The sequence below is a fragment of the Corvus brachyrhynchos genome, unplaced genomic scaffold (genome assembly GCF_000691975.1).
Source record: "Corvus brachyrhynchos isolate BGI_N302 unplaced genomic scaffold, ASM69197v1 scaffold203, whole genome shotgun sequence".
Classification (NCBI taxonomy): domain Eukaryota; kingdom Metazoa; phylum Chordata; class Aves; order Passeriformes; family Corvidae; genus Corvus; species Corvus brachyrhynchos.
Window position 1 is genome coordinate 315,077 of NW_008237408.1, and position 14,136 is coordinate 329,212.

The 14,136-nt window shown below is 47.2% G+C and overlaps 1 protein-coding gene across 1 annotated transcript; it reads right to left on the minus strand.

The window, feature by feature from the left end:
• Window positions 1–1,946: 1,946 nt before the first annotated feature.
• Window positions 1,947–13,504, minus strand: LOC103613274 (L-threonine 3-dehydrogenase, mitochondrial). Its single transcript, XM_008631029.2, has 9 exons — window positions 11,984–13,504; window positions 9,572–9,773; window positions 9,204–9,246; window positions 8,016–8,086; window positions 7,326–7,475; window positions 6,833–7,005; window positions 5,774–5,864; window positions 5,064–5,333; window positions 1,947–4,858 (listed from the first exon to the last, which is right to left on the minus strand). Exons 2-9 carry the CDS (start codon window positions 9,753–9,755, stop codon window positions 4,719–4,721), a joined length of 1,122 nt encoding a protein of 373 aa, XP_008629251.1. The 5' UTR covers window positions 9,756–9,773; window positions 11,984–13,504; the 3' UTR covers window positions 1,947–4,718.
• Window positions 13,505–14,136: the final 632 nt, after the last annotated feature.

The window sequence follows — 14,136 nt, forward strand, 5'->3', positions numbered from 1 at the left end:
TCCCTCCATGCCTTGTCCCAAGTCCCTCTGCAGCTCTCCTGGAGCCCCTTTAGTCTCTGGAAGGGGCTCTGAGGTCTCTCTGGAGCTTTCTTTTCTCCAAACTGAAATATCAGAGCTTTGCTTGAGGTCAGAAGAAATATTATCCAGCACTCAAGGTCTTTTCTACTGTGGGGATCCATCTGAGATGGGGGGAGAGGGCACAACACCGCTCATATTTTTTGTCAAAATTTTAAATGCCCCCAAAAGTGAATGCTAACCTGTGTGCTGCACCTTCTCAGGAGCTCCAGAAGGCTGCACAAGGACTATAGGGGCAGGAAAACATCCTAAACTGCTCCCAGTTGCAGAATCAGGGGCAAGAAGCAACTTTCTCTCTTGGCTGAGCAATGCCCACTCCAGATTTAGCTTCCACAGTGGTGCTGCTGAGGCATAAATGTCTTTTGAATTGCGTCTCCACAGCCGTGTGTGCCAGCTCTGTGTCATCCCAGCCATCCTGAAATCCCTGGGTTTGTTCCAGGAGCTGCCCCCTCCCCGCCCCTCAGCCCCCGCGTGCCACAGGCGCTCAGTCCCACGGGAAATTTAGGATCATGTACAGTTATGGTGTGAAGCCAGAAATAGCCTGGAGGGCATTTCTCTGGCCCGAGGCTCCAGGAGAAGGGCAAACGCCAGCTGATGTTCACCTAAAATAGACACAACCTGCAGGGGGGCAGGAAACCACCGAGCCTGACTGAAACACCGAGTGTGGGGAGGAAGGCTGCAAGAAATCCAGAGCCTGGATTTCCCTCTGGATAACGTGGGTGGTCTCCTCTCTTCACCTCCCTGGGCTCAGCTTCTCTTCCCTGAAGGAATGAGGAGCTCCTGACCGTTAGGAGCTTGATTCTATCCCGAGGAGCGGCCGGAGGGGTTTTCCAAAACCACAGGGGTTAATCCCCCACATCCCTCACACCTTTCCACTGAGGGGAGGAGCTTCCTCCTCCTCCTGCACCTGCCTGATGTCTTAAGCAGCCAAGAGGAGAAAGCAGCTCCAAGCTCCATCCAGCCTGGCCTTGGAAACTTCCAGGGATGGGGCAGCCACAGCTTCTCTGGAAAACCTGTGCCAGGGCCTCACCACCCTCACAGGCAGAATTTCTTCCTAATATCCCATCTAAACCCACCATCCTTCAGCTTAAGGCCATTCCCCCTTTTCCTGTCCCTCCAGCCCTTGTCCCAAGTCCCTCTCCAGCTCTCCTGGAGCTCCTTTAGGCCCTGGAAGGGGCTCTGAAGTCTGTCTGAATCCTTCTCTTCTCCAGGTGAACACCCCAGCTCTCCCAGCCTGGCTCCAGCTGCAGCAGCTCTGGAGGCAGCACCATCACCTCTGGCACTTCTAAAAACCAGGCTGGGCTTGTGTCAAACAGGACTCGACAAGATCCAGACCAAGGCTCAAAGGGAAGCAGCTGGGAAGAGCACGGTGCTGCAGCACCTCCTGCAGCACGATGGCCACGTTGGCCACTCAGTCGTGGTCAAGAGGAACGTTCCCTCCACCAGAGGTTCCCCTCATTAGAAAGGCGAGGTGTGGGAGGAGGGAAAGGCCTCGTTTCACCTGCAGGGTTTATCTATGGATTAAGGAGGCAGGGTGGGGCTGTGGGGAGTTAGGAGGAGCGTGCTCTTCTCACCCAAGCTTCTCCTGCTGACCCATCACAGGTTGTGCAACAGCTGGAGACAGGACCTGCTGAGACAGAGAAACAGGGACCCAACAAGGCCTCCCCACCCTCACAGGGAGGAATTGCTTCCCAGTATCCCATCCATCCCTGCCCTCTGGCACTGGGAAGCCATTCCCTGTGTCCTCTCCCTCCATCCTTTGTCCAAAGTCCCTCTCCAGCTCTCTCTTGGATCAATCAGTGCTGACCAGGACCCCCAGCCCTGACCAGGATCCCCCAGCACTGCTCCAATCAAGGATGACAAACCCAGGATCCATCTGCATAGGATTTTATTAAAGTAGGCATCACCCACAACTTAAAATAGTTGAAAAAATATTCTTAACAACTTTTTTTTTTTAAATATTTTTTTCCTGAATAGGTAATTTATCAGCCACAGTGCTCAAGTGTCGTGAGGGAAGTCTCTGCCCAGAAGTCGAACTTTAAAATGGAAGCAAAAGGTAAATATTTTGTACCACATCAAGTTGATTTAATACAGAAAAAAAATCATGACATCATTACAGGAGAAGTTAATGTGAAAGACATGGGGGGAAAAAAATATACAGATCATTGGTCAGATTGAAAATGAGAATTTCAAACAGGACTGAGACTTCGCAGACACATTTAATGACATTCCCTGATTGTCACCAGTTTCCTCCAGACCACTCTCTATTGGAACATGGTTTATTTCAGATTTAAAAATAATTAAGTTGCTTAAAAGGCTGCTCCTAAATGAAGCCAGCCAACATCATGGCAGGAAAACCAAAATTTTGTTCAAAATGCCACAGGTTTGAATTTCACCTTTTGCTGTGACACCCGTTCCAAGGCTTGTGTGTAATTCCACCACCAAGGACAGTGTTTTCCAGAAAAAAGAACGTTCCTGCTCCTCACTCTTGTTGAGTCCAATTAAACTGGAGCTGGGAATGAGGGAGAGGGGGTCAGACCCCAGGGCTTTGAGTGATGGAAGGAAATGGGAGTGAGACCCATCAACAACTCTTTATTTTACACTTCCTGAGGGTGGAACAGAGGCACTGAGGAGTGGAAAAGACACTGCAGCTCCTTTCCAGCCCTTCATCTGCTGGCTCTAGGTCCCTGGGAGATAATCCAGTCTGGATCCATCCTTTTGGGCAGGGCAGAGGACAAAGCCCAGCCAGTCTCTCCTCGCAGGGTGTGAAGGGAGGGCTGACTTCGCTGGCCCATTGGGCCAAAAATTACACTTGAGCTACATGAGAGTTACAACAGTGGCCAAAGTTTAACAACTTGTCTTTTCAGCAATGTAAACAATATAAAAATGTTTCAGTAACAGCCACGACCCTTGAGCTTAAATACCTGGGAAATTCCTACTTTGCCCACAGATGAAACGATAAAATACGTACAAAACCAAGAGATACAAGTGTAACAAATGTTTCAAATAACTGAGTTTCACCACAGAATCTTCATTGGAAGGTTACTTTTGTGAGGAAACATATTCCCTGCAGGAGGACTCCTGCACAAAGAGACGAAAATCTGATCATGGCAGGGTTACAGAGAACGCAACAGACTCACAACCACCAAAGCACTGTCACAGAAAACAGAGCAAACAAGTTGTAGGCAAAAAAAAAAAAAATAAACCCAACAAAAATACTTGAATGTGTTTACCTACACACACTACTGGAGTATACAAGACAAAAAAAAAAAAAAGGGGAGCTTCCTGTAGGGAATTTCCAGTCATTTTGAAAATGAAAGATATTTTTTCTTTGAAAAAAAAAATAAAATCCAAAGCTCCCAGAGGCTGTTTCTCAGCTAGAGTAGCTGACAGCTCAGGCTCACATCCATGGAAACTGGTATTTTACCTACAGTGACTTTCCTGTCTCTCCACTTTGTCATTTCCTGAAGTCTCCTAAGTAGCTTTTGAACTGACATCTCTTCCTCTCACGCATCTACTAAAACTCCCTTGTTCATCCCAGAATCTCCTGTGCATGAAACTCAACAAGCAGAACAGCCCTTAGCTGTAGCTAGAAGATGGTTTCAGCTTCTGGATCCCTCTCTGAAGAATAAAAGGGTATGAGTTATACACAAACAGCATCTACAAACACAGTGCACGTGGCAAAATGGGGTGAACAGGAAAGATTTCCAAGGCTGACCTGACTCTACTGTAAGGCTCCATCCTCAGCCCACCTTTAAAACTTGTTCCAGGCAATCTGTCACCGTGCAGGGACACCGAACAGCTGGGAGAAACAAAAGTACTGCTAAAAACCCCAGATGGGCTTGGCCCCCCTGAAATCCCACCCAGACTCACATCCATGGAACAGCTCTTCGGATTTCAGCTCTCCCTCCGAGGTTGCACTGAAGGCAGCAGCACTTGCAGAGAACAGGACAAAGCTTTGCTTGTAAACCCTGCTGTTTTTTAAAGCATCATGAGAATTCAAGTCCTATTCCACTTCACATTTATAAGCAGCATCATAAGAATGCTACTCTGTATGCCCTATGTATAGAAAAGTGTATGCTGAGACAGCACTAAGAGAGATATAAATAGGAGCTATCGACCAAAGTTTGATTTCAAACTGGAATTGCAACGACTCCCTGCAATTTGGAAACATGAAACAGCTCTTCTGATGCCTCTTTTGTAAGCCAAGAGTAGAAAGGATCTTATCTTCCTACAACCTGACATCCTCCACCAGGAAAATGCAAAACCTACTGCTAACTTTTTGGGATATGTCTGAAATGCCAGGTTGGACAATGCCATCCCACATTGTTTGCCAAGGAAGAGGCAGGAATGATTGGAGAGCCATCAGCCAGGAGTAAGTGCTTTCTTTTTTTGTGTGTTTTTTTTTCCTAAGTGTGAAAGTTCGAGAATTCTGTGTTTGTCAGCAATGCTGTGTTTGGGGACAGCACCCAGTGATGCTGTTTATCTAAAGGACATTCCAGCTACAGGACGTTTCTGCCCAACTCTGTCGCTACTTACGGAAATTAGTAACTGACATGCTCTAAGACTCAGAAAATTAGAAAGTAAAATTCAGCCATTTCTTCCTGGTCCTCTGTGGAAATCTGGAAACATCTGAAAGCATTTCAGTTAGCTTGGGCAATCCTGGAGTCAGAGCCAAGGTAGCTAAACATCGTGGTCACCAGCTCAGGGAGGTCATAATCATGTTTCCAACCCCAATCCCTGCGGGCGTTGCTGTCGTCAAAGTTCATGGGCCAGCTGTCAGCTGCAGGGGAAAAAAAAGAAAAAGAACCAAGAAAGGTGAGGTTTAGGAAAAATCTCTCTGAACTTTGATATGTTTCATCACTACTAAAGCTGAACCATAGGGCTTGAACTGCACAGGAGCAATTTGTAAGCGCCTAAAAGGAAAAGAGACTTTATTTTGCCCTTGATGATGTTTTTTCTTACCTGCTGCCAGGGAAGATACTAACCTATGGCCTGCCTGACTTGATCCACGTTGTAGGTCATCTGGAGCTCAGGGACGTACTTCTGCACCTCCTGGGCCAGTTCCTCAGGAGTGAAGCTCATGGCACTGATGTTGTAGGTCCTCATGGTCAGGGATTCTGCAGGGGCCTCCATGACCTCCAGCGTGGCCTTCAGGCAGTCGTCGATGTACATCATGGGCAGCCGGGTGTCCGGCCTCAGGTAACACTTGAACTTGCCAGTCTTTATGGCATCGTGGAAAATCTTGACAGCATAATCTGGGGGAGAGAATAATGGATGTGTATGACGTGTGTTGTGCCCTTCATGACAGTCAACAAACCTCAGACCAACTCCAAAGTCTCCTGAAGTCTACAATGTGGTGATATTCATCATAAAATCACAGAGGGGTTTGGGTTGGAAGGGAGCTTAAAGACCATCCAGTTTCAATTCCCTGTCATGGGAAGGGATGCCTCCCACCATCCCAGCTTGGTCCAAGCCCCTCAGCCTGGCCTCGGACACTTCCAGGGATCCAGGGGCAGCCACAGCTTCTCTGGGCACCCTGGGCCAGGGCCTCACCCCCCTCACAGCCAACAATTCCTTCCCAATATCCCATCCATCCCTGCCCTCTGGCAGTGGGAAGCCATTCCCCCTTGTCCTGGCACTCCACATCCTCATGAAAAGTCCTCCCCAGCCCTCCTGTCACACACCAGTCACTCACCAGTTGTTCCCCCCCCAGGCTGGGAGTCAGCAGAGATAATCCCGGGATACCTGAGGCAGCGGAAGTCCAGGCCATAGCGGTAGTGGTAGTACTGGGGAGGGAGGGGAGAAACACAGAGTTACACACCAAGAGTTGGTCACACACACACTGATTTCACAGGAAAAATCTGCCACAGGATGACCCTTCAGCTGTCCCAGGACAGGGATGAAAGGAAAGGAATCACTGAGCAATCCCCATTCCCTGCCTGGCAGCTGATGTCCCTGCTTGCCCTTTTCTAGCTCACACCCACATCAGCAAATATGGATGTTTGCCATGGATTGGTTACTCAAGCAGCTCTAACTGCTGCTCAGAAACTGCACATTCCCAAGTTTGTGAGACTTGCCAGGGTAATACAGTCCTCAGACCTACGTGAGGAAACCGTATAAAACTATCAGCTTTAAAAATGTTGTTTATAAATAACTAGAAAGCCGCAAGAGAAGTTGAGCATGTGCAGGCTCACCTGGCTTTGGCTTTAAAGTCTTTTTTTGGAGAGGAAGAGCAAGAGTCATCACTGTGTACCTGCTGTCACAAGGCGTTGTGCACTGTCCTTTCTGCAGTGCCATTCACGTTGGCAGGCAAGGCAGAGAGGCCAAAGCCATAAAAAACAGGGAAAGAAATGACACTGGAGGCAGCTGTTTGCCACCTTCCCATGCTTTGTGCTTTTCCCAACAAAACTCAAAAGATATTTGACCTTCAGAGCTGCCTCAGAATACTGCTGAGTACTAAAGTCTGAAGGAAGGAAAAATGGGGAAAAGAATGATCCACTGGAGGAATCTTACAAAAGCGATTAACTTCCAATCACGGAATCATGGAATGGCTTGGGTTGGAAGAGACCTTAAAGAACATTCCAACCCCTGCCAAGGGCAGGGACACCTTCCACTACCCCAGGTTGCTCCAAACCCTGTCCAACCTGGCCTTGGACACTTCCAGGGAAGGAACAGCCACAGCTTCTCTGGGCAACCTGTGCCAGTGAAATTCTCCCAGAACTTTCAGGACATGAATAAAATAAAAAATTCTCACTTCTCCCATGAGCTCAGCGTGGACCTTGGAGACTCCATAGATTGTCCTTGGTCTCTGAATGCAGAGATCAGGAGTTGGATCTCGAGGAGAGGTGGGTCCAAAGGCTCCAATAGTGCTTGGAACAAAGAGCCTCAAATTATGCTCAGCTGCAATATCCAGAACATTGTGTAAACCTGGGAAAAAAAACCCAACAGGATCTACCAGAATATTTCTCAAGCCATTGTGGGAATTATAAAGTATCCTGAGCTGGAAGGGACCAATCAGGACCATCCAGTCCAGCTCCTGGCCCAGCACAGACACCCCAACAATCCCACCCTGTGCATCCCTGAGAGCGTTGTCCAAACACTCCTGGAGCTCTGGCAGCCTCGGGGCTGTGCCCATTCCTGAGGAGCTGCTCCAGTGCCCCAGCACCCTCTGGGGGAAGAACCTTTTCCTGATATCCAACCCAAACCTTCCCTCACACATCTTTAAGCTCTCAAAACCTAGCACATACCAGTGATATTGACAGCTCTGGCCAAGGGCACGTTGGCCTCTCCCACGGCGCTGAGCAGGGCGCTGTAGTGGAACAGCCACGTGATCCGGTTGTTCACCACGATCTCCCGCAGGTTCTTGTAGTCCAAGATATCCGCAAAGATAAAAGGACCTGGAGGAGAAGGAAGCACTGGGAAATTGGCTGTCAGGAATGGATGGAAGGAAAGGTTCTGCATGAAGCTCAGGCTGCTGTTTCTAGCACCTAAACACATCACTAAACAGCAACGGTGAGGAAAAATTTTAGCAAGTTTCCAGTGAAAATCAAAGAATCTTAAATCCTACTCCATATCCATCTCATATTAAAATTCCCTGAGCAGGTAAAAACAAAGCACAAGTTTCTTTTCCAGCTTCCTCCCTCCAAAAGAAAAAAAGCACCTCTTTTGACAGCAGGAGCACAACGTGCCTCAAGTAGCTACTCAGGTCAGCAAAGTGGCGAAGCAGCAGTGAAAAAATGCAAAGAGAAATCTTTAGGAAAAGGGAATAATAGAAGAAACCAACATCTTGGCAAGATTTCACAGCAGGGAGGCATTATGCAGAAGGTTTGAACAGCAGCTTGTCAGTGTAATCCACTTATCACTTTGATAATTAGTTTAGGAACATCAGAGGTAAAGCCAAGACTTTTTTTTTTCCGTGTGCTTCCCCAGTCACTTACCACTGTAAAAAACATTATCTGCAGGCTTTCTAATGTCAGACAAGATCACGTTGTTCTTTCCAAAGCGTTTCCTGTGTAAAAATACCCACATGGAACAGTGAGTCCACAGCTTCTTGAGATAATCCATCAGTTGCTATTTTGTTTTGCAGGAGCGATAGCAGAGGAACAATAATTTCCACAATAAAATCAGTTATTGCACTAAACAAAAAAAAACCCCAACAATCCTTTAAATGCCAAAGCATAAAATACTTCTAGTAGCACTCAAGGTCTGCATAAGGATGGAGAAATTTTTCACAAAGTGAAAACATGTTAGGAAAAGAGACTTTCCTACCCCTGGCTTACTGAAAATTCTACCCAGGGATAATTTACTCCCCTGCAGACAACAAAAAGCCACTGGGCTCGTTGTAACTGCAGCTACTTTTATATCAACAAAGCAAAATAAAAGAGAGAAATTGTGACCTTGTGCTAATCAACACAAGGCTGTTGGGGAGAGAAAGTCTGGGGGCACTGGAGCACAGTCTGGCCTCCCATCATTTGAATAATTTAAAAATATATCATAGAGATGGTAGAAAATATTCAAACTGCAACAGTGTTGAGTGCAGTGAGTCTGCTCACTTTTGGTCTTGGTCCAAACCCCCTCCAGCAAAGACTGGGAGCAAATGATACCCTGGAGCTGAGCTGGATATGGACAAGGACACGGATCAGGGAGAGCTCATGGAGCATTTCACACTTCTTGAGAAGATATCATAAAAAAACGAGGCAACTGTGCTTGAGGAGGGGGAAGAGGAGAAGGAAAAAGAAGGAAAACTCTGAGGGTTCAGACTCTGAATACTCCCATTTAACTGGAAGCAAACAACTCAGCACACAGTCCCTTAGACAAAATCCTGCTATTTTGGGAATCGTGACCAGTGGACACGCAGGAAGGACGTCAGGAACCCACAGCAAGCACAGGAGGGACAAATAAAATGATGGTGAAAATTAAATTATAGAATCATTAAGAATCATAGAAAAGACCTTTAAGATCATCAAGTCCAACCATTAAAGTAATTTACAAAGACAAGAGGCAAAAACAGCATTTGAAAAATAGGATTTCTTTTATAAACAACTTTCCAGACAACTATTGCTCCCATCAGTGATGGCTAAAGCTGGAATTCCTCACTCACAGCAAGCCAGAGAATGGTGACCTACCTCAGCAGCTTTGCAAGTCCCACCCCAAGCTGACCAAGACCACCTAAGAGACAAAAATCAGAGGAAAAGGGGGGTCACAATACAGAATTTCATTATTATCTGTACCACAACAGGAATTAGTATGATTTTCTCAGCGAGCCAGGAAGCTTTTACATTTTTTTCTCAAGCAACTGGTTTTAGAAGAGCTCTGGAATGAAAACAGGAAAGTTCACATGGGACCCTGATCTCACTGCCCGATGGGAAAGATCATCCCAATTCCAGGATATTTTGGGCAGTTCTGCTGCCAGAATTGTGCTCTTTGGGGAGGGAGGAGAGCAGTGGGGGGCTCAGCTGAGAAGCAGGAACCCAGCTGGGACAGGAATGCTGACCTGTGATGAGCACCCGGGGATGATCCGACTCGGAGAACGTCACCGAGTGGAAGCTGGCGTCGGAGGCCACCTGGCGTGGGGACACCCCGATGGCCCGGACAGGCACTAGAGAAACGCCACAGCCACAGCCAGAGCTCTGCAGCAGCTGGCTGGCAGCTCTGCTCAGGTTCCTGACGATTGGCATCTTCCCCCTTCAGATGTGCTTCGAGGAGAGAGACAGAAAAGATGAGTCACGAGCGATTCAACCCCGTTAAATGGGTTTTTAAATGCTCCCCCATGAAACTTTGCAGGAATCCAGAGGAATTTGATGCCATCCGAGGGCTGGGGGATTGTGCCAAGCAAGGGCTGCAAGCAGCCTGGGATGTAACATGAGCAGAGGTAATGTATTCCCTGGAGTGAGCTCAGGAAAATATCCACAGCCCAGGAAAATGGACAGGGAGAAAACTGTAAAGCTCGAGTTGAAACCTCTTTTAAAAAAATCCCTCAAAACTGTGATTCTAAGCATAAATACAGAATAAAACAAAGCTGCTGTGATGCCACGTTTGGAGTGAAAGTTTTGCAGGCTGCTGTGAATAAGCAAAACTCCTCAGGATTGCATCAGCAAGAGCAGCTGAGCCAACAGGGGCAGCAGGAAATCTCCCGGAGAAAAGGGAGATTTACTCCAACTGAACACTCAGGATGGACAGAAAGCAAACAGAGGAGTGGCAGGGTTTAGCCAGGCCTCAGGAAAATGTCCTACTTATTTCACAAAACTGTAAGTTACTCTGTGCTGCCTTCAAGTTTGGATTCTTCGTCTCCAAATTTTTCATACCAGGGAAGGAAATGCAAAGTACCCCAAATAAATCACAGCTGCAGCCACAACCGGTCATTTCCGTGGTGCAAATTTACTTCTCTCAATTATAATTCTCAAGGCTGAATCATTTATTTTTTTGTTATTCCCTCTGAGCAACTTTTAACTCTCTCCCAAGGATGTAGAATACGTAAATTCCCAGCTGAAAGCATATTTCAAACTTGCCTGATGAGATTACCCTGTCAAATCCTTTCCTGGGGCATATATTCTAAAAAGGAGAGTCAGGCAGAAGGAAACTCAGCACAAGAAATTGCTGCAGATGAATTCCGGTTACAGAGAAAAGCAAACAAGTGATTAATGTGGGTCTTCCTTTCACCTCTCAGCTCACCTGGCTGAGAATCTTCTTGAGGGAGTTTTTCTACTTAAATACAGATTTGCTAAACTACTTATTGTCTAATAAGACAGCCCCATAAAAAGTGCATTATTAAAAAATTACATTTAAACTGGTCAAAAAGACTCAGTCTCAGATTCCTAGAGAGGTGACGGGAGTCTCCATCCCTGGAAATATTCAAATTCCATCTGGACACAGACCCAGGCACCCAGCTCTCATGATAATCCCTTCCTATTTCAGCAAGGAAAAATAAAATGTTCCTGCATCGAGAGAGGCTCACTGGTCTGTGTGACAAAAAATTTCCACTCCAAGTACCTGAAAAGGCATTTTGAGCTCTGCAAACCAAAAACAAAAGTTGGCTGTGACTCAATTTGGTTTTCCAGTGACTGGAATGGTATTTTGAAATGCACCTGGAGTGAAACCACAAAGGCTTAAGCTGAGAATTTACTCACAGGTCTGACTCAGAACAGTAAATGCATTTTATAGCAGGCACTGAAACAGCCAGGCAGCAGAACTGCTGCAAAACCCTCCACTGATGACATTTATTTCTATTTCAAATACAAAGGGGGAAAAAGCCAGGCATGACTGGCTACTAAAGTTGCCATAAATGCACAGATATATAAAGAAATCAATATTATGCCTTAAAAACACTTCCCCAAATAGCTGAAGTCAGCCCCAACACAGCAATTAACTTCCAAAAGCAACTCAGAGAGAGAAGCCCACTCTGGTAGATCCAAGTTTCCCAACAGATCCAAGCTTCCCATCTTAAATAACTTCCAGGAGTTATTAACAGCTCTGAACACACAAAAAAAATTAATTTATCTGGTGTAAAGTAACTAAGATTTTTTTTTAGGCTTCCCTTTTTACTATTCCAAAGAGGAATACTTCTGTTCTGTTGGGAATTGAGGAGAAAAAAATTATCTATATAATATATAGATATAATTTATAGTGGAAGATGTCCTTGCCCATGAAACAGGATGAGCTTTAAGGTCCCTTCCAACCCAAACCATTCCATAATTCCATGATATATTTTCAAACCCCTCCCCCATATCCCCTTCTGAATAGTTTCTCAGTCCCTGATTTTATTTCTCAACTCAAACTGATATTAGTAAGTGTCAGCAAAATGAGGAAGTTATTTCCCCCACCCCACAAATTTCAATCAATAACCAATGTTAATTTCAAGGATTAGGCAATGGAATTGCTGCTTGGATTTTCCCTCTCCTGTACTCACCTGTCCCTCAGCTGGTGATAAGGCAGAAGCAGAGCGGAGAAGGCAATTTATAGGACACTGCCTCTTTGGAAAGCCAATCAAAACCTGGCAAAGAGTAGGAGTTGTCCCACACCTTAGGGAAAAAAAAAAAAGGAAAAAAAAAACCAACCCCGTGCGTGTGAGAGCAGCAGCAGCAGCCAGGGATATCACTGTTCCCTCCTGCTTGATTTTGAAATGCCTGGAAATTTGGGATAGGCAGGGAAAGGGCTCTGAAGGTGCACAAGCAGCTCCTCCAAGTCCCAGAACCAGCCAGCCTCGGGTCATGGCTGAAGGACAGAGTTTAAACTAATTAGTGGCGGTGCAAAGGATTAGTAGAAAGCAAACACGTGTTCCAATGTACAGCAATAATCTGCCTGGGATGGCAGGAAATTTTGGGGGTTTGTAAGAAGATTAAAGCGCAGGGAGAGGGAAAAGAGGGAATAAAGAAAAAAAAAAAAAGAAACATTAATAAAATGACATTTAGTGGGTGAACTGCCAGCTGCTGATCCTCTGCGAGGTTTCCAAGGTGTTACATAAGCAGCAACACCTGTTGCTCACATAAAAGTCAAAAATGTTGATGGAAACCAGCAGTTCTTGTAAATTAGTTATTAATAGAATGTCAAGGTGATAAGAAAGATAAGAAAGTCATGGGCTTGGTCTGGAAAGTCCCACTGCAAGCTTCAAAGAAAATGGGAGAGAGGGAGGAGAGAGAGGACAAAGCAAATCCCAGAGTTCCCACAGGATTTCTGGGGGCTGCACAGCTGCTGGGATGCCACGGGATGCCTCTCCATGGAGCTAAACCAAAGAATCCAGAACTTTCTTCTTTCAGAGAAAATTAAGGGACTCTGCAAGGCACAGGATCTTGCAGATTCCCAACCACATCCTCGGGTCCACACCAACGCACTGAGTTCCAAGTTCTCAACTCCCATTTGGCTCCAAACCCCACAGCTTCTGCTTCAGACCTGGAGATTTGCTTATGCATTGGGAACCTCCTCTAATGTTCCCAATTGTATCAAGAGCTTGAGGAGAAAGACAGCACCTTCCTTGGGCATCCAGAAGATGAAGCACAAGTCACTCTGGCCATGGGAAAGCCTCTCTGGTGCCCAAGTGCTGCCATGTGGAAACTCCATCAGATCCCTGCATTTGGGAGCACTCAAGCTGCAACAACGAAGGGATACTCTCAGCTCAACCCCAATGACTGCTGCCTGGATAGCTGGACAGCCCAAATCCATTGCACATTCCCTGCTGGCAACTCCTCTGGTTCTGAGAGCTCCCCAAGCTGGGACGCTGCGCCCCTGCTGGTGTCCCCTGGCAGATGGGATGTGCCAGGGTGTCCAGGCTGGAGCTATTCTCTCTGACAAGCAGCTGTTGGCCAAGCTTGGCTGAAATAACCTTGACACACACACATGGCTCCTGTCCCAGGGGTGACGCACGGCCGGGGATGACACGGAGCCCCTCGCGGAGCCCGCCAAGGGGAGACGTCAGCCCGAGCCATGAGGGACCCGCTGGTGAACCTGACCCCAGCCGCCAAAAGACCCCACCTGCAGAGCTGTCTCCAGATGTGGGATCCAACAGCAGAAGGACGTGGAGCTGCTGGAGCAAATCCAGAGGAGGCCACGGAGATGCTCTGAGGACTGGAGCCCCTCTGCTCTGGAGCCACGCTGGGAGAGCTGGGGGTGTTCATCTGGAGAAGAAAAGGCTCCAGGGAGACCTCAGAGCCTCCTCCAGTGCCTAAAGGGGCTCCAGGAGAGCTGGAGAGGGACTTAGGACAAGGCATGGAGCGACATGACAAGGGGGAATGGTTTTAAGCTGAAAGAAAGTAGGTTTAGACGAAATATTTAAGAGGAAGTTCTTCCCTGTGAGGGACGTGAGGACGTGGCACAGGGTGCCCAGAGAAGCTGTGGCTGCCCCTGGATCCCTGGAAGCGTCCAAGGCCAGGCTGGACAGGGTTTGGAGCAACCTGGTCTAATGGGAGATGCCCCTGCCCATGGCAAAGGATGGAGCTGGATGAGCTTTGAGGTCCGTTCCAATCCAAACCATTCCCTGATTCCCTGGCTCTACACCCGGCACAGCCTCCGCTGATGAAGCCCAGCGGTCGGTGCGGGTGATGCGCACGAACAAAACCCGCCCGCCCG

Excerpts from the sequence above, each read along its gene's own strand:
- LOC103613274 (XM_008631029.2), bottom strand. The coding sequence starts at position 9,755 with ATGCCAATCGTCAGGAACCTGAGCAGAGCTGCCAGCCAGCTGCTGCAG. Across the intron at positions 8,087-9,203 it reads GGACTTGCAAAGCTGCTGAG|GAAACGCTTTGGAAAGAACA; the intron begins GTAGGTCACCAT and ends ATTTTTACACAG. Across the intron at positions 4,859-5,063 it reads TCAAGTCAGGCAGGCCATAG|CTGACAGCTGGCCCATGAAC; the intron begins GTTAGTATCTTC and ends TTTCCCCTGCAG.